This window comes from Enhydra lutris, unplaced genomic scaffold (genome assembly GCF_002288905.1).
Source record: "Enhydra lutris kenyoni isolate GAN:26980312 unplaced genomic scaffold, ASM228890v2 scaffoldscaffold93, whole genome shotgun sequence".
Taxonomy (NCBI): Eukaryota; Metazoa; Chordata; class Mammalia; order Carnivora; family Mustelidae; genus Enhydra; species Enhydra lutris.
In genome coordinates, this window is record NW_019154177.1 from 7,554,182 (window position 1) to 7,572,445 (window position 18,264).

At 42.3% G+C, this 18,264-nt stretch overlaps 1 protein-coding gene across 2 annotated transcripts in view; it reads right to left on the minus strand.

Moving 5' to 3' along the window:
- The window catches only part of LOC111138564 (CDK5 regulatory subunit associated protein 1 like 1), a 653,240-nt gene that overhangs the window by 545,574 nt on the left and 89,402 nt on the right, over nt 1–18,264 (minus strand). For both annotated transcript variants that reach the window (XM_022490583.1, XM_022490584.1), the window contains exon 4: nt 3,570–3,654. In XM_022490583.1, coding sequence (XP_022346291.1) covers nt 3,570–3,654 — 85 coding nt within the window. The remainder of the gene's footprint in view (nt 1–3,569; nt 3,655–18,264) is intronic.

An 18,264-nucleotide genomic window follows, 5' to 3' on the forward strand; every position in this document is an offset into this window, starting at 1 on the left:
GGAAATGAGTGGCAAAGTGACGCCATCATTATTTGTGCAAGATCTAGGCTCACCTTTGTGAATCTCTAAATTTGAGCTTAAGGGATTAAGTGAAGCAGAACAAGGAGAAGGGAAATAGTCCATCAGACTCTCCTAGAATTTCAGTGTTGTCTCACTACATCAGACTCTCCTAGAAATTCAGTGTCTCTCAATACGTTAAAAAGAACCCAGGTGAGAGAGGAGGCTGAAGGGAAAGGATACAGTGTAATGTAAGGTATGTGAGAGTTTACAAAGTATCCATCTTCATTTTCCTTTGTTACGGGATGTTGATGACCAGGGAGAAGGCATCGGAATGAAGGGAAAAACTTGACAAGAGAAGGTAATCTATCACTGAACGTCCCTAAATGTACACATGTCCCTTGAATTTGACATTTTCTCAGTGCTAATTGTTATTGTGTCTTTTAGCAGATTATACTTATTCTGGAAACAAAGCAAATGCTAACATAGGTGTTCTGTTAACAAGAACTAGTTGTGATTATCAAAAGCCTTCAAAACCATTTAAAAAAAAAAAGAAAACATTTAATCACCTGTAACCCTGTTTTTACACTTCCTTTCAATCAAGCAGAAGAGCGCATTAAAGGAACCTATGCTGGCCGGCACGGGCTCTGCAGTGGTTCAAATGACAGCTCTCTTACGGGATCACTTCACCGAATCATTCGAACACCGGGTCATGACTGAGAACCACACTCACTGCCCGGTTCATGTACATGACAAAACCCACTGACACAAGCTATATTTGAGGTTCTAAATAAACTTTGAGAAACAGTCTAGCAGCACAGCCATTAGTTACATTACAAAATGGAGAATCCGAGAAACTAAATTCTCTGGATTCTGTACTGAGGGGGTATCAGCAGCACCAAAATATCTTTACATCTTATTTACCCTTCTCAGAGTTAAAGAGTAGATAACCCGGGGACATGACAGACTTCTCAGGAAATGAAAAGCATTCTTTCGAAACGAGCAGCATCTGGGAATCATCATTTGCGGCTCGCTGTCACTACTCCTCCTCCTCCTCCTCCTTCTGACCACAACTCAACTCCCCTGTGCCCACCCTGCATCACCTCCACCTCTTCTGCTTCCCACCACAGTGCCAGTAAGAACTCTTCTCCATTCCTTCTGTAGTTTCTGACTTGAGGATGCCATCCCATTCAGCTATCACTTCTATGCAAAAAAATATAAAATCCTTATCTCTCAGTCCTGGTCTCTGATAACGGCTTACCTGACAGCTTTTCCTGGGAAGCACAGCAATAAAATGGTTAAACACAGTGACTCTGGGCTGCCTAGGCTAAAAGTCCCCACTCCCGCCTTTATGACCAGCCTTAGAGAACTTCCTCTGGAAAAGAGACGCTTCGTCTGTAGAAGCAGAATAAAACTGTCACCTACAAGTCAGGGACAGACTGTGAGAATTGCGCTGGGTGATGCCCAATTAAGGACAGCATTTTGGACGCACCCAGCACTCAGAAGGACTCGATAAAGATCAAACAGGACCATCACCTTATCGGAGTACTTAGCTGTAGCTTCAAATAACCAAAACACTTCTTCCCTCCAGCTGCACTCCCCATTGGGCACTCCCCACTGCATTCAAGCCGTGGGTCTCGGAGTCATACTCGACAATGTTGAAAGTAGAAAGAATTCTTCCTTCTTCAGTCAACTCCTTCCTTCCAAATCCAAGTGCCTCTCCGGGAGATGAGGCCAACAGCCCCTCCACTAGCATAGCTCTCACCAGCCACAGGCTCCTGATCTACGCTCATCCCCGTACCCAAGCATCCTCGCACTGCTCCAGGAATCAATCCCAAGAGACCAAGGGAGCAAACACAGCTAGAAAATGAGTATTTCTTTTAAATTACTTTGTATAGTAGTGTAACAACAACAAAAAATTACTGCACAGGTAAAAGGAGAATGGACAGATTTAAAAATAACAATAATAATAATGGTACTGGGACAATGCAGCTGTCCCTACATTGTTAGGAGAAAAGATCTGAAACATGTACAGATGCTAGAGGAAGAAATTACACACTTCTGGAGGGTCAAAGGAGACCTAAATACCTTATTCACGAACTGGAAAACTCAAAATGTAGAAAGATGCCAATTCTCCCCTCAAAGTCATCAAGATAGTCTCTCTAATGACAATCAGAATCACAAGAGTATTTTCCTTGAACTTCAAACCTGGTATTAAATTTATATAGAAGGACAAAGGACCGAGAAAAGCCAAGATACTCTTGATATCTACCAAATATTTTGGCTTAGTATGAATCTGTATTAATCACTGACTGTGTACAATCATGCCAGAATAAAGAAAGAGGTCAACGGAACCAGAGAGAGAGTCCAGGGACAGACCCAAACATCTATGGACACTCAACATGACAGAGTAGGCAATACTCAGAAAAAGGGAAAAGAATGGATTTTTAAGAAACAAGAAAAGATACTGAAGAAATTCAGTGATTACATGGAAATAAAATAAAATTGGACCTTATTCCTGGGACCACACCACAAAAATTAACTCTAGATGGATTACAAATTTAAATGTAAAAAGTAAAAACCATGAGACATTTAGATGACAATACTAGAGAATATCCTAACTTCAAGACAGAGAAAGTCTTCTTAAATAGTAAGAGCACAGACTCAAAAGAAAAAAATAAATTTTAACCCAGAATTTCTCTTCATCCTAAGATACCATCAAAGAAAGTGAAAAGACAAGTCACAATTGATGTTTGCAGCCTGTATAACACGGAAAGATTAGTAGACAGAATACATATAATAATCCCACAAATAATAAAAGACAACTCAACAGGAAAAAATATTTAAAAAGCCATTTCACAAAAAAAGTAAGTCCAAATGGCTAATAAACATATGAAAAGATGCTCAACATTATTAGGAGTCACGGAAATGCAAATTAAAACCAAAGTGAGATATCACCTGTACCACAAGACTGCAAAAATTTAGAAATCCGACAATATGAAGAGTTGGCAAGAAAGCAGAACAACTCCACACATCCCTTACCACTCAGAGTAAACACTGGCACGCCCGTCCATGAGAAGGAGCTTGACATTACTAAAGTCTGAACACACACACGCCTGTGACCCAATAATTCAACTCTTAGGTACATAAACTAAAATAACTCTTGCACAGCCACACCAGAAAACACGTTCAAAATATTCACAGCAGAAGTGTTCATAAAAGCAAAACGCTGGGAAAACTCTGATCAGTAGTAAGATGAGTAAATGGTAACAAATTCATTCAGTGAAATGTAAGAATGACCAGTGATCTCACATCCATCAAAGGATAAATCTAAAATCCTAATGAGGAAAATGTAACTTCTTACAGTAAAGCACAGTAAAGCTTCATTCTTTATCAGATAAAGTCAAAACAGTATAATCTTACAAGTCCAACTCCTACTCTTTTTGATACATACTAAATATTTATATTAGGGAATTTTTTTTAAATGGATTTCCTGAACTTATCTTCACTTATATTTAAAAAACAAACAAACAAACAAAAAAACAGGAAAAAAAAAAACAACTTCCACTTACTTAATTGAGTTTCTAAAGTGGTCTTCAGCTGGGTTTTTTACAGTACAACTATTCAGGAGCCATAAATCTGCGTCTGATGCATTTTCTATTAAAAAACAAATATAAAATAGAAATTTCAGTATCACACTTAATCACAGCTTACTCGCACAGCACTGAGACAGACAGAGGCCGTGGCAGTCACGTAAACCCATAACTGCCTGACACAAGGTGCCCGCTAGACAGCATGTGGAAATATGTGTGAGAAATATAAAAATGTATACCCTGCGCTGTATCTTTTCATTTAAAATACAAAGAAAATAAGCATTTTCTTCCCTTATATTCAATACTTGAGAGTATTTTATTTTATTTTATTTTCAAAGATTTTATTTGTTTATTTGACAGACAGAGATCACAAGTAGGCAGAGAGGCAGGGAGAGGGAGAAGAAGAAGCAGACTGTCCACTGAGCTGAGAGCCCGATGGGGGGCTCAATCTAGGACCCCGAGATCATGACCTGAGCCGAAGGCAGAGGCTTTAACCCACTGAGCCATCCAGGCGCCCCAATACTTGAGAGTATTTTAAAACTTCCAAAAACTGAAGTGGAACCGGCCTCACCTTCCTTCTGAGTAGGCAAACTCATTGCTCCCTTTTGGACTGTGTCAGTATGTTTCAGGCACAGATATTTTCATATACCAAATATTCTGCAGGCTAAGAAGTTATTAAAAATATACTTTGTCAGGGCGCCTGGGTGGCTCAGTGGGTTAAAGCCTCTGCTTTCGGCTCAGGTCATGATCCCAGCGTCCTGGGATCGAGCCCCGCATCGGGCTCTCTGCTCAGCAGGGAGCCTGCTTCCCCCATCTCTCTCTCTGTCTCTCTGCCTACTTGTGATCTCTGTCTGTCAAATAAGTAAATAAAATCTTAAAAAAAAAAAAAAAAAAAAAAAATATATATATATATATACTTTGTCTTCCCTGAAAAAGTTAATGATTTACCTCAAAGTGAAACTTTCATTCCTCTCACCAATTTGATCAAATATTGTTCTGTAGGTGGTGTCCCCCCAAACCCTACCGCATCCACAGGGACACATTCCAAGACCCCCCAGGGGATGCGAGAAACCACAGATAACAGGGAACCCTAAAGATGCTATAGGTTTTCCTGCACATACAGATCTGTGACAAAGTTTCATCTACAAATTCGGCACAGTAAGAAAATAACAGTAATAATGAAATAGAACAATTATAACCACATACTGTAAAAAAAAAACTTATGTGAACAGGTCTCTCTCTCTCTCCCTCTCTGTAAAAATACCTTATTGTACTCTGCTCACCCCTCTTCCTGTGCTGCTGCGAGATGGTAAATGCCTGCGTGATGAGAGGATAAGACGTCTATGTGAGGAGACGAAGGGATGTGATCACATGCGCTGGGATGCAGCGGCACGCCGCTACTTGACCTTCTAGCAATATGGCACGGGGGCGGGTAGAGGGGGTCACCTGCTTCTGGACTGTGGTTGACCGCAAGCACCTGAAACCGCAGGTAAGGGAGAGGGGCCGCCGTACTGTGATAAACTCACCGGCAAAGCAACCAATAACCGCAACCCATCCAGTTTATGAAAGGCCTTTGTAAACGCCTCACGTGTTCACTGCTATTCCCACTACCTTGATGCCTAGCGGGACCCATTCATTAAAATGGGACGACCACAATGAAAGGAAAACCAAAACTGAAAACCACAGCACCTTCCATGTATGCCGATGTAGGAGCAGAAGCTAAGATCAGCGACATGAAGAACCAGGAGGACAAACAGATGTCTGCGCGCACACTCCCCTCCTGGGAAGGGAACCCCAAGTGACAGCATGATGCCAAACGGAGGGCGAGCACATCAAAGCTTCTGGTGAACTGGCAAAAATTTTTTTCCAAACATCTGATTATAAAAATCGTGAAATATTTTTATAGAGACAAGAACAAAAAATTCTTGAATCGACTAAAGGCAAGGGAAGGTGCTTATTACTATTTATCCCTCCTAACCTGTCTCACTCCTCCCATTCCTATCCCCCAGTCACACCTCAGGGTCTATTTGCCCTCCCAACAGCCAGAGTGATCCTTTCCTTGAGAAATGTGGCCATGTCACTTCCCTGCTCAGACTCAGAAATGATGGGTACTTACGTCCCTCCCCTAGTTCCCTTCCAATCATTCTCCCCAATGGCACCTGAAGACATGCCTCTAATCTCAATCTTCTAATGATTTCCAGTGGTGTTTGAGGACTTTCCAGATTCCAACCACCTCCCCCACGTCAATATTAACTTCTCCCTACATTCATCTGTCCAGCCACACCAAACCACCCGAAATTCCTAAGGCCTACACTACTCTATCCGGCTAGAGTATCTTTGTTTCCTACCTACCTGGCTCACTCCTCCTCATCCTTCAGCTGGAGCCTGAGGTCTGCAGCTGCCTCTTCTCTGCACTCCCACGGCAGACTGGGCATAGACTGTGCTAGCACGTTACACTCTGTACTATAATAACTCATTTTTCCAGGCTTTTTTTTTTTTTTTTTTTTTTTTTTTGACAGAGAGAGAGAGAGATCACAAGTAGGCAGAGAGGCAGGCAGAGAGAGAGGAGGAAGCAGGCTCACCGCTGAGCAGAGAGCCCGATGCGGGGATCGATCCCAGGACCCTGGGATCATGACCTGAGCTGAAGGCAGAGGCTTAACCCACTGAGACACCCAGGTGCCCCTTTTCCAGGCTATTTAAGAGACGCTGAAGACAACATTTTTATCTGCTGCTCTCTGAATGTACAGGGCCTAGCACAGTGATGGGCACAGAACAAGCATTCAGACATCCTGGGACGACAAACGAGCACAAGTAGGTTCAAGAAGAGAGAAGGGTGAGAGCTAACGTGGGACCGCACGCATACGGCACTTCCACCATCTGTTAAAGCTCTGCAGGCAATGCTAATCTTCAGGAATAAGCTTCAAAGTTGCCAGTTTATTTAATAAATACTTAGGGCTGAGACTTTATCTTGCTCACAGCTATACGCCCAGCACTTACTATGTACAACCCCGGCACCTGGTAGGTATCCATTAAACATGCACTGAGTGAACGCTGAACTGTGAAAGATGACGCTGAACTATGAGCAGCGTGTGGCACAGATAAGGAAGGGTCATGAATGTCTGACCAAAAACAGGATAAAAATTAAATAAATAAAGACTAGGCAGTTACTTAAAATAAACAAATAGGGGTGCCTGGATGGGTCAGTCAGTTACGTGTCCAACTCTTGGTTTCAGCTCATGATCTCAGGGTCATGAGATCAAGCCCCATGTCAGGCTCCACACTCAGCTCCGAGTCTGCTTGAGATTCCTGAGCTCAGCATGGAGCCTGCTTGAGATGCTCTCTCTCCCTCTGCTCCTCTCTCTGCATGTGCTGCCTATGTATGTGTGCTCGCTCGCTCTCTCTCTCTCTCTCCAAAATAAATAAATATTTTTAAAAATTAAAGTTAAAAAAAAAAAAACAGCAAAAACCTAAAAACGGAACTATCTGTGCCAGATGCCAGCTTTGTATCCTGGCACATTTTTCTACTCAACCCAGCAACCTCTCACAGTACAGAGAACGCTTACAATACAATACATACCACAACAAAGCCCTCTCGAGGAGAACTCCAGCAGTAAGTAAGGCCAATTATTCTACTCTGTCTGAAATGCTGTCAATGTTGGAACGTACAGACTTTCAAAACAAACTGAATACTATGCTTGGTGATCTAACTGCCATCAACAGGGATCCAATGAATATACCAAAATGCCTATAAAATTACCCAACTTTCTGACCACCCCTCAAAAGAGAATGTCCTTTCCAATGAACACAAGAGTTTCTTAACCAATTATTTCCAAACTCAGTTTTCTGTTAGTATATCTTAACTTATTATTGTCAAAACACACTATCTACAAGCAAAAATCAGTCAGTAAACTACCGTAACACAATGAGGATTTACTATACGCCAGGCTCTCCTCCAGGCACAGGGGAGATGGCTGTGAGAAGAGTTTATACCCTCAAGGAGTTTAGGTCTTGAGGAGGAAGTCTGATGAAAACAAACAACAGAAAAACAAGGTAATTTCAGGTACTGGTCAATGCTATTAAAATGATAAGAGACATTAATGGACAAAGAATAATTAGGTCAGAAGAGTTGAGACTCAAGTAATAAAACACCATGCAAAGACCAGAAGAAAGAGCATTTTAAGAAGAAAATCCTGCAAGTATAGAGGCCACGAAGTAAAAGTGAACTTGTCATGCTCTAGGACCAGAGAGACCAGTGTAGCTGGACTGGACACTGGGAAAGTGGGGACAGAAAGGTCGGAGAGGCAGGCAGCGACCAGAGTATTTGGCAAGTTAAGAACTTCACACTGTTATTATAAAATTACAAGAACTCACCATTGGGTTTCAAACAGCTCACTGCTACTTTGGAAAGCCCATTCTAGAAGTGCCAGGAAGACTACGGATGGGACAAAAGTAAAGACAAATGGGGCAAAAGTAAAGACAAATGGGGAAAATGTAAAGGCAAGAAAACCAGTTGGAAGCTGACGCACGGGTGTAAGTAGGAATATGTGAAAGAACATGGAAAGTTGCGATGGCAAAAGCAAGAAGGCAAATGGGGGCCTATCTCGGAGGCAGAATCAAGAGAATTCACTGACAGATGAGAAAGGAACGGTGCAAGGAGGCATCAAGTAGGATTTCTAAGCACATGGAAGGAATCTGGGCCTGAGCCTCAGTTGTTTGTGGCGCCGTTTACTGAAATGAGGAAAGTTTAGAAAGAAACAGATTTGGGGACAAGAGAACCAACAGGGCTCTTGGGGGAAGGGGGCACACTCTGAGTCCCTATAAAATATCCAACTAGAAATACTGAATGGCTTGGTATAAAAGAAACAGAAGCTCAGGCGAGTCTTTCAGGCTGCATAAACAAATGTGAGAATCAAAACCCTACAGAAAATACCTGAATTTACAGAAATGGATGAGCTCACCTAACAAGGAATTACAGGAGGAAAAAAAGAGGACAGAGAAAGCAGTGGAAGACAGAAAGATCTTGCAAAGAGGAGAAAAGGGTATTGGAAAGGAGCAGCACATAAAGAGCATTTAAAAAAAAAAAATAGAAAACATGGTATTACAGAAATCCAGAGAAAAAAGTATTTGAAAAAGGAACAAACAATTATGTTATATGTTGAAAGTTCGAGAAGGATATCTGCATCTCTGTGCCAACCCACAATCACTCAAAGGCCCTGCTTTACTAAGTAACACAGAAAACAAACACTACAAAAGGGGAGAGAGGAGGAACTGTATATGGCTGTTTGCCAATAAAGAATGCAGACTCTTGGGGCGCCTGGGTGGCTTAGTGGGTTAAAGCCTCTGCCTTTGGCTCAGGTCATGATCCCAGGATGCTGGGATAGAGCCCCACGTCGCGCTCTCTGCTCTTGGGGGAGCCTGCTTTCTCCTCTCTCTCTCTCTCTGCCTGCCTCTCAGCCTGCTTGTGATCTCTGTCAAATAAATAAATAAAATCTTTAAAAAAAAAAAAAAAGAATGCAGACTCTTTATTGTTTTGCCCCCTTACAAACACATTTTCTGGGTTTTCAGATGCCAACACCGATCAGAAACACTATCAACTTAGTAACAGCTCTTCAAGAGGCGTGGAAAACTGCAGTCACGTTCTTATCAACTTTAAGCTACATCCCAACCTCAAATATTAAAATTCACAGGGTAGGAGTGAATGGCACCTGAAATAGAAAGAAGCTAGTTTAGCATGGCTGCCATCTAGAACAACCAAGGAATGCCAGAAGACCTGCCTTCCCAGGACCCCATCACCCAAAATTAAATAAATGTTCAACCATACTACCACTAGTGGATGACTTGGTTATCAGATTAAATATCAGCAAAGAGAAAGTTAAACCTTATGGTCTGGCTTTAATCGGAGCACTCATGTCAGGTTCTCCAGTGCACTGGACGAGAAGCAGTTAGAGAAGAAGCAGTTAAGAAAAAAGCACTAGGCGGAGGGGCTAGAATGAACCAGCAAAGGGAAGGGCAGTCAGAAGACACCCAGCTTGGAGGCTTGAAGAGGATCCAAGAAAGATGTCTACCTTTCTGGGATGTGGCCTCCAGCACAAATAACCTGATATGCAGGTAAAAATCATGTGCACATCAGTCAAATATCGCCAGTGTCACAACTGCGACACCAGGGCTGGTCTGGAAAGGAACAAACGTCGGACCAGCCAGATGGAATCTGGGCACCAAGACTGGACAATTTTCAGGCTTCCACTATGAAAAACAGTGTTGTAATGAATAGTACGGTGCAAATACCATCTTGTATTGTTCCCAGATTACCTTTGGAATCAAGTCCCAAAAGGTGGGATTGTTGTCCTAGGATAAACTCATATGTCATCCCATTACCCTTTCAAATTCCTCTCCAAAAGAGTGTGCCACCTTGCACTTCTGTGAGCTATGCACGAGAATGCCCACGGAGTGTGCTATCAAAACTCTGTACTTAGGCCAATCTGCCAAAAAACTGGATCCAGGGAGGTTTTAATACGCATGTCTCTTATAATGAATGAGTTGAACATCGTTTCATATATTTCAGGGTTATCTGCAATTTTTGTTAATGTTTTCCATTTGTTCATGTCTTTTGCCCTTTTTTTTCCCTCGGGTCAAACAGTCATTTTTTTTTTTTTTTTTTTTTTTTTAACATTTTATTTATTTATTTGAGAGAAGAGAGAGACAGTGAGAGAGAGCATGAGCGAGGAGAAGGTCAGAGGGAGAAGCAGACTCCCCGTGGAGCTGGGAGCCTGATGCGGGACTCGATCCCAGGACTCCAGGATCATGACCTGAGCTGAAGGCAGTCGCTTAACCAACTGAGCCACCCAGGCGCCCCAAACAGTCATTTTTATCTCAAGTTTTAATTACTAATAAATACACACACACACACACACACACACACACACACACACACACGAAATATTAATTCTTTGTCTATGATAGATTACATTATTTTTTCCAGTTTGTCAAATTTTTTATAGACTGTCTTTGTAAATTCTTATTTCCAGGACATCAGATTCAATAACATCTTCTCTTACTGCTTCTGGATTTTGAGTCATAATTAGCAAGTTTCCTCAATTCCCAGATTACTCAGGAGTTTGCCAATGTTTTCTCCTAATACACATATGGTTTTACATGTAGATCTTTGATCTGTTAGGAATTTATAATGATACACATTGATCTCACTCAATTTTTTAAATGCAAAATGAAATAAAACCTCATATTCTCCTATCACACTGGAAAATATTAGAAGGTATGATATTATTTAGTATTAGTAAAGGAACAGAGAAACTGGCAACTTTGCTGATAACAGTCTACACTCAAGAAACTCTTTGGAATGCCAATGTGGGAAAAGCTCTCAAAAATTTAAATGTGCATCAGCATTTCTCTAAGACCTGCTTGTAAAGCTACTTGTACCACACACGTGCGTATTTACAGATACACATATATGTACACATACAAATATACACACATATACAGAGACCAATAATCAATTCTTAAAATCTCAGTGAACATTACTGACAAAGCAAAAAATCCAGAAAGCCTACATATCCATTATATGGAAAATGTTTCAATTAATTATGAGACTGCTAAAATACTACTGAGCTGTCTAAAAAGCAAGATACACCAGTAAATGCTGATTTATAATAATCATTGTTAAATCATCAGGTAAAAGACAGCAAGGTACAGACAGGAGATCTTGTTATTTGTTTTTTATGAAGGGAAATTCCATTCTAAGGAAAGAAAACTTCTGGAAGCATATACATGACACTGAGGTGTTTGCCCTTGGGAGCCAGATGAAGGGCGAGTTGTTCATGTACTCCTTTCATATTCATTCTCTCTTCTGTCTTCAAACTTGCATGGACGTTCCTTTTATAACTGTATAAAGTGTAATCCTGAGGAGGGGCACATGAATATTTCATTTATATCCATCTGTACGGCTTGAATTTCTAAAAGTATGTATTGCTTTTGATCAAACCTTTTAATTTTTTTTAAGTTTCCTTTTCCAGAGAGCTTAGAATCAATAGTGTTCTTTCATTTTAAGGTGAGAATATAAGAAGCTATTCCCCTGCTGGGATCCATCATGAAAACAGTGACCTGATATACATTTTCTGAGAGACTTCTTTCCCCACTGCTAAAAGCTTTTGTACTCACTGAACCAAGGAAAATGATGGTCATTGGCATACCACCTACTTTGAGTGTGAGGAGAAAAAAACAAACCACTATTTGTTTTAATCAAAATGCATTACTTTCCAAACTATTTCTTTATATACACAAGAAAAATTGCTTTTAAATCTAAAGTAATAAAAATCTGATTAGCAGTAATGACAATAGCTAGCATTATTGAGTACGTATCATGCATCCAGCAATGAGCCAAGCAGATCATACTCACTTTTTTCCCCTTAATCTTCCCAATTTGAGGTGGGTTCATTTTTACTCTAATTGTAGACAGGGAATCTAAGACTTAGAAAGGAAAAGTAACTTGCCTAAAATCACACAACAAGGGGTAGGGGGCCCAGGATTAGAACTCCAGACAAACTGACTCCAGAGACTATAAACTTAAGGAAATTAGAATGCCTCATTAGTGGCTCTTTGCCTCTTGATCAAAAATAATACAGACAATATCTAAAAACAAAATAAAGAAGTATTACATGGCCTTGAGGTTGCCTCATGATATTTCTAAGACAGCTAATAATCAGGCTTCAAAAGGAACTGTTTGGTTATTTCCAAAATTTCCAAGATCTTGAACATGTCAGCTCTTGGCCTTCTATAAACCGTGGGAGACATGCAAATAAAGAGAGAATTAATGATGAGCACAGGATTGTTACTCCAAAGCACAGGCTGACTCTCACAGCGACCCATCTCCCCATCTCCCTGCAGGCTTGCGCATAATGGCCACATTACAGAGGAGATGGCCATGGTTCGGTCAGCACTACTCAGAGCACAAGATTTATCTTACACAACTGTTCCACCGCACAGTCACCTAGAGGGGCAGCAGGAAACGGGGAGAGGAGCCTATTCGTGGATTTAAGTAAGGCAGTTAAGCAAGCTTATGCCAAAAAAAAAAAAAAAAAAAAATTCACTAAGAACAAAATGAAGGGGGGGATTGTTGATTGTTTTAAACCCTGCAAGCATTTTGAGGGAGTCTCTTTACCACAGAAGTCTGGAAGACAAGTCGAAACGGTTTAAATGTCCATTATGCTTAATCATGCCCAGAGAGTTGTATTTTTGTGATACAAATCACTGGACGCCTACTACAAACTCAGAGAATACAGTATGCTTTAGTAAGAGAGTTTAAAAGCACCGTTAAGGTGCACATTTAAAAATAATTTCTTAAAAGCAATAAAAGGCAAAATAAATTTCTGCAGAATGATTAATATTTTTCCTCTTCATCCCATTCGTTGTTCTCCATAGCAACTGTGTAATGCAAAGAATGCAGTAACCGTGTTTGCAAAATCTGTTTTACAAAAGCAATTAAAATGATCCATGAGGGGAGCACCTGGGTGGCTCAGTCGGTGAAGCGTCTGCCTTTGGCTCTGGTCATGATCCCAGGACCTTGGGATCAAGCCCCACATCGGGATCCTTCTCCCTCTGTCCTTCCTCCCCCCCACCCCTGCCAGGCTCATGCGTTCATTTTCTCTCTCAAAAAAATAAAATAAAATAAAATAAAAGCTTTAAAAAATATCTCCATGAGATATCCTGCCTTTAGCCAGCTAGGGTTGGAGCAGTAGGAGGATGAGAAGAATAAAACGGGGAAGGAAAAGGAGGAAGAAGGAGGGGAGAAGAAGGGAGAAGGGAGAGGAGAAATGAAAGAAAGAGACGAACTATCTCCAGTCCCCAGTCGGAAACAGGGCAAGACCTGACCGTGTGGAGGGTTGGGGACTGCCCGGTGTGTTTCTGGGTGGAGCACAACACAGGCGATCCTATGGGGAAGCACTTACTCCCGGAGATGACTCGTATAATAAGTTTGTTCTTTTAGAACAGTCCTGCTGAGTGTTTCACAGAAATAAGATGAAGCCAAGGGTCAGCTTGAACTCTTGTTTACTGTATGAAGGGAAAAGAACATGTTTTCTTCCTTTTTTTTTTTAAAGATTTTATTTACTTATTTCACAGAGAGAGATCACAAGTAGGCAGAGAGGCAGGCAGAGAGAGAGATAGAGGAGGAAGCAGGTTCTCCGCTGAGCAGAGAGCCCGATGCGGGACTCGATCCCAGGACCCTGAGATCATGACCTGAGCCGAAGGCAGAGGCTTAACCCACTGAGCCACCCAGGTGCCCCCTGTTTTTTTCCTTTTAAATGACAAATAATAGTGGCAAAACTCTACCAATAACTATTGAAAACTAATTACGTAGCTAAGTAGGACTGGCCAAAATCAAAATCCGAGTGCAAGACAGACCTTTTACTTACTATGTAGAAAAGAACACTGCTAATACTCCCCATCCTCATTCCAAATTAAATTGCTCTGTTGATTCTGACACATAATTAGCTCAGAAGTCACTCCACCTAAGGCATCCCTAACAGGGTATCTATGTCTACATGTTAAATAGGTTTATAAACTAAGAGCCAATATATGAACCAATGGACATGTGAGGGCACTTCATGATCCGGTTACTACCCCGCTCCCCAAACCCCTGCCCATCGTGCCCATCCTGCAGGCTGCCGTTCCTGCCACATGGGAGATTTTAGGCCCTCAGGCCTCATGAGTAAAAGTCAAAAATTAAGAAGACCAAAGTCTAATAGGGAAAAAAAAAAAATTGGGCGGAGAATATGAACTTCAGAGTTCACATAGAACGGAAACACATGTGGCTCTTGAGCATACAAGAAGAGATGATCAATCCCATTCTTAAAATAAGTGAAAGTTTAAAGCACTAAGGGAGAAAAAAACAACAACACAGCTATACCAAATTTCACGCACTTTCAAGTGTCAAAATCCCAAAAGCATGTTCACCTGTGCTGGCGAAGCTGGGAGGAAGCTACCACGGCGCCCACGCCCACAATGTGGCCACACTCCTGAAACGGTGCCTGTGCATCTTCTGACCAAGAAGTCCTACTTCTAAGGAGTTCGCCCAGTTACAAACATGCCTGCACATGAACAAGGCCATTCAAGGTCATTCACTTTAGCATTATTTTTGATAGTGCGAGGTGAATGGTGGAAGACGTTTCTGTACATTCGGAACAGAGAGTGCTATAAAGCCGCCCACAAAGAAGAAACAGAATGAATAACCTCTAAATCCTAATACAGAGAGGTCACCAGGACCACTGCCCAAAGAACAAGATGCTACAAGATCCATACAGTAGGGCTACCACGGGGGTCAAAAGGGGGAATCCAGAATACATCACTGTGTTTGCTTTCATCTGCGTGAAAAGCGTCTGGATGTGTATCAGAAATAAACAGCCATGGCTGCAACGAGGAGGAGGGAACAGTATTTACTTATGGGAGATAAGGTTAGAGGAAGACTTCATTCCTTGTATAACGTTTAATTTTTTAACCTATCCAAAAAGCATTTTCAAAAAAAAAAAAAAAAAGCAATTGTAAAAACTGTGATTTGTCTTAATCTTCCTGCTATCTTTCCATTTTCTCTATTACCTACAATCAAATATCTTGAAAGAACGGTCTCTTTGTGCCCATTTTCTGTCACCTCCCATTTTCCCCTCCACTGCCTCATTTTGGTGAAGACCCTCGACTGTTCACTCTTTCTTGGAAACCACTTTCACCAAGGGAACGGGTACCAATGCCAGATACAGCAGCCACACAAGGCCGCGCAACACCCTTTCCAGCTGGTGTCAACAGCACGACTCTCCTGTCTTCCCCTTACCACGCCATCCCCCTACCCAGTCCCTCTATTTTATCCATCCCCCTCTGCCCTCCACGAAATAGAGCTCCTGAGGACCTAGATTTTGGTTCTCTTCTCACCTGCGCACCGATGATCCCAACTGTTCCAATGGTCTAGAACACTACCGTTACACTGAGAGACAACACCCAAATGTATACTTCCCGATCAGACAACCAAGTGAGCTCACTACTCAACTTGTACCCTAACATCTCCACTGGAACACATCAAAGAAATATTAAACTTGACAGAAATCATTTCTGAAATTGGGCTCTCAAATTTCACTCCTGTATTCATTCACTCATCAGATTCTAGTTAGAAAACTACTCGACATTTTAGGATACAGAACTGGGGTTACACAGATGATGGAAAAGCCAAGACACCAGAAGGGAATGGTGAAGCAACTCTGAGATGAGTTACAGCAGGAAAGCACAACAGCCCAAAGGCTGGAGGGACCCAGCAGAAGAGGTGGAATTCTAAGAGCCCGGAAGCCACCATCATGGGCAGGGGCTAGAACACGAGCAGGAGCTGCCCAACCGGAGCTCGGCTCGCAGAGGGAGGGGCTGTCTGATAGGAGCAGAAGCCAAAGCAATGAAACTGCTGTGTCCTGGGACATTACCGGGAACAAAAGAAAGGGGGAGGAAAATGACCTTCTCCCCATTCCTATCCTCCAGTCTTCCATCAGCGCCTCTCACTGGCCAGTCCTACCCACAAAAACCAAAAGGTAGAGAAGACTGAGAAAGGCAGTTCCACGCAGTAAAGAGCAGGACAGAGAAAAGTCAGGGGGATGTGTCTGAGAGCCAGCAGGGAAATGACGTGACCTCTTCCAGTCTTCCCATCTTTGTGATCAGCACATCTACCCAAATGCTGAAACCAGAGACCTGAGATCATCTTTAACCACTCCTTTCCATCACCATCCCCTGCAGCACATCCAACCGCTCCCAAAGGATTTTACCTCCAAAATAATGGGAATGCATCTATTTCCCTCCACTGCCACCACCTCTGTATGAACTAAGATGTCCCCCCCAGGCCACTGCAAGTGTCCTGCCTCCCTATAGTTGTGGTGAGGCAACAGAGAACCATCAAAGAACTGAATATCTGGGTGGCTCAATTGGTTCAGCATCTGCCTTCCGCTCAGGTCATGATCCTGGGGTCCTAGGATTGAGTCCCGCATCGGGCTCCCTGCTGGGCAGGAGGCCTGCTTCTCCCTCTCCCTCTGTACCCACCCCCACTCATGCGTGCACTGGCGCTCTCTCTCTCTCTCACTCTCTCTCAAATAAATAAACAAAATCTTAAAAAAAAAAAAAAAAAACTATCAAGGAGCCAAAGGAAAGCTAGAGCTTTTTAACAGGCTTGAGTAATCTCTACACACAGATAATTGAAAATTGGGTTAATTAGATACATTCTACTGACAGTGAGTTGAAACCCTATCTTGGTAAGGGGGAAAAAAAAGTCACTATTCATAATTCACTATATACAAAGAAACAGAGTTGCTAAAAAATGCAATTTTATCTGCTTTTTTTAAGAACTCAGCAAAATACAATTCCAGTTTACTGTTGACCAACCATGTTTCACACTTAAACAAACGAAAAAATAAAACAGCAACTGCATAAACAAAAAAACAAAAAAAAAAAAGGAAAGAAAAAAAAACTTTTTATCTTTGGACTTTCTAACATCTTGCAAAACCAACTGCCTAGAGTACAGCGAAGTAAGCCCACAGAGAGCTGTAGAATGCTCGCGGTAAGATCTGTTGTTATTTTTCTCTCCTCTGAGATTGTAATGAACACGGTCACAGCACAAGTCAAGTCAGAAGCAGGCCGGAGAAGGTCCCAAGGCTGGTTGGATCATTTGAGGTCATTAAAAATGGCTGACCCCTCTCAAGATGAGCAAAAATATAAAATATAAATTAAAAATTTTAACACAAATATTCCTTTTTCAAGTACTTCAGGAAAAAGAGCTGGGTCACGCTGCGGCGCTGGCTGGGGCTGGGCTGCGGGTGTCATCCACGGGTGACGCGGTCCACGGCAGGCTCTCTGCTCACACGTGACCATGCTGAGATTCTGAGACAGGAAAGTGGAACATGAACGGATCATGGGGCCTTTTTTTTTTTTTTTTTAAGGTTAATTTTTCCTTTTTGCTGTCCAGTCATCCTCATTGGTCTTCGCTTCCGGGTGTCGACATCATCGCCCTCAACATCTTCTGCGGCCCGCTGGCCCAGGTCTACCTCCACCTCCTCATCTTCATCCCCATCCTCTTCCTCCTCCCCTTCTCCCTCTGCTTCTTGGCCTACCTCACTGGTGGCCTCCTGCTCCCCACTTTCCTCATTAGCGTTCCCCCTAGCAGGTACAGCCCCCACACAACTTCCTTCTTGTCCCTTAAGTCCTTGGCGGTGACCGAGAGCTGGTGTGCACAACCATGTCCGATGTGGGGGCACTCATCGGCGATCCAATGCAGCCAGTGAGAAAGCACGCCGGGGTCCGGGAACTGTGGGGAGAGGGCTGCCCGAGTCTGCGTTGGCAAGGAGCTAGGCCAGGGACAAAGCCAGGACGGCTTTCCAGACCCACCAGTCCAAGTGTAGCCTTAAATTCATGTATTCTATGGAAAATTTCCTTCCTTCCTTCCTCATTCAAGTATTTTCAAAGTAATATGCTGAAAAAGACTTCTATTTAGCCAAGAGCAAATCATAACCAAGAAAAACCCTCGCTAGTAAATTTGCAAAACATATGGTTCTCATTCAGAATGATATACAAACCCTCAATTGTGTAGCACAAATCAGTAACTTGAGTCATCTGCTAGGAATGACCAATTCACCCCGACGACCAATTT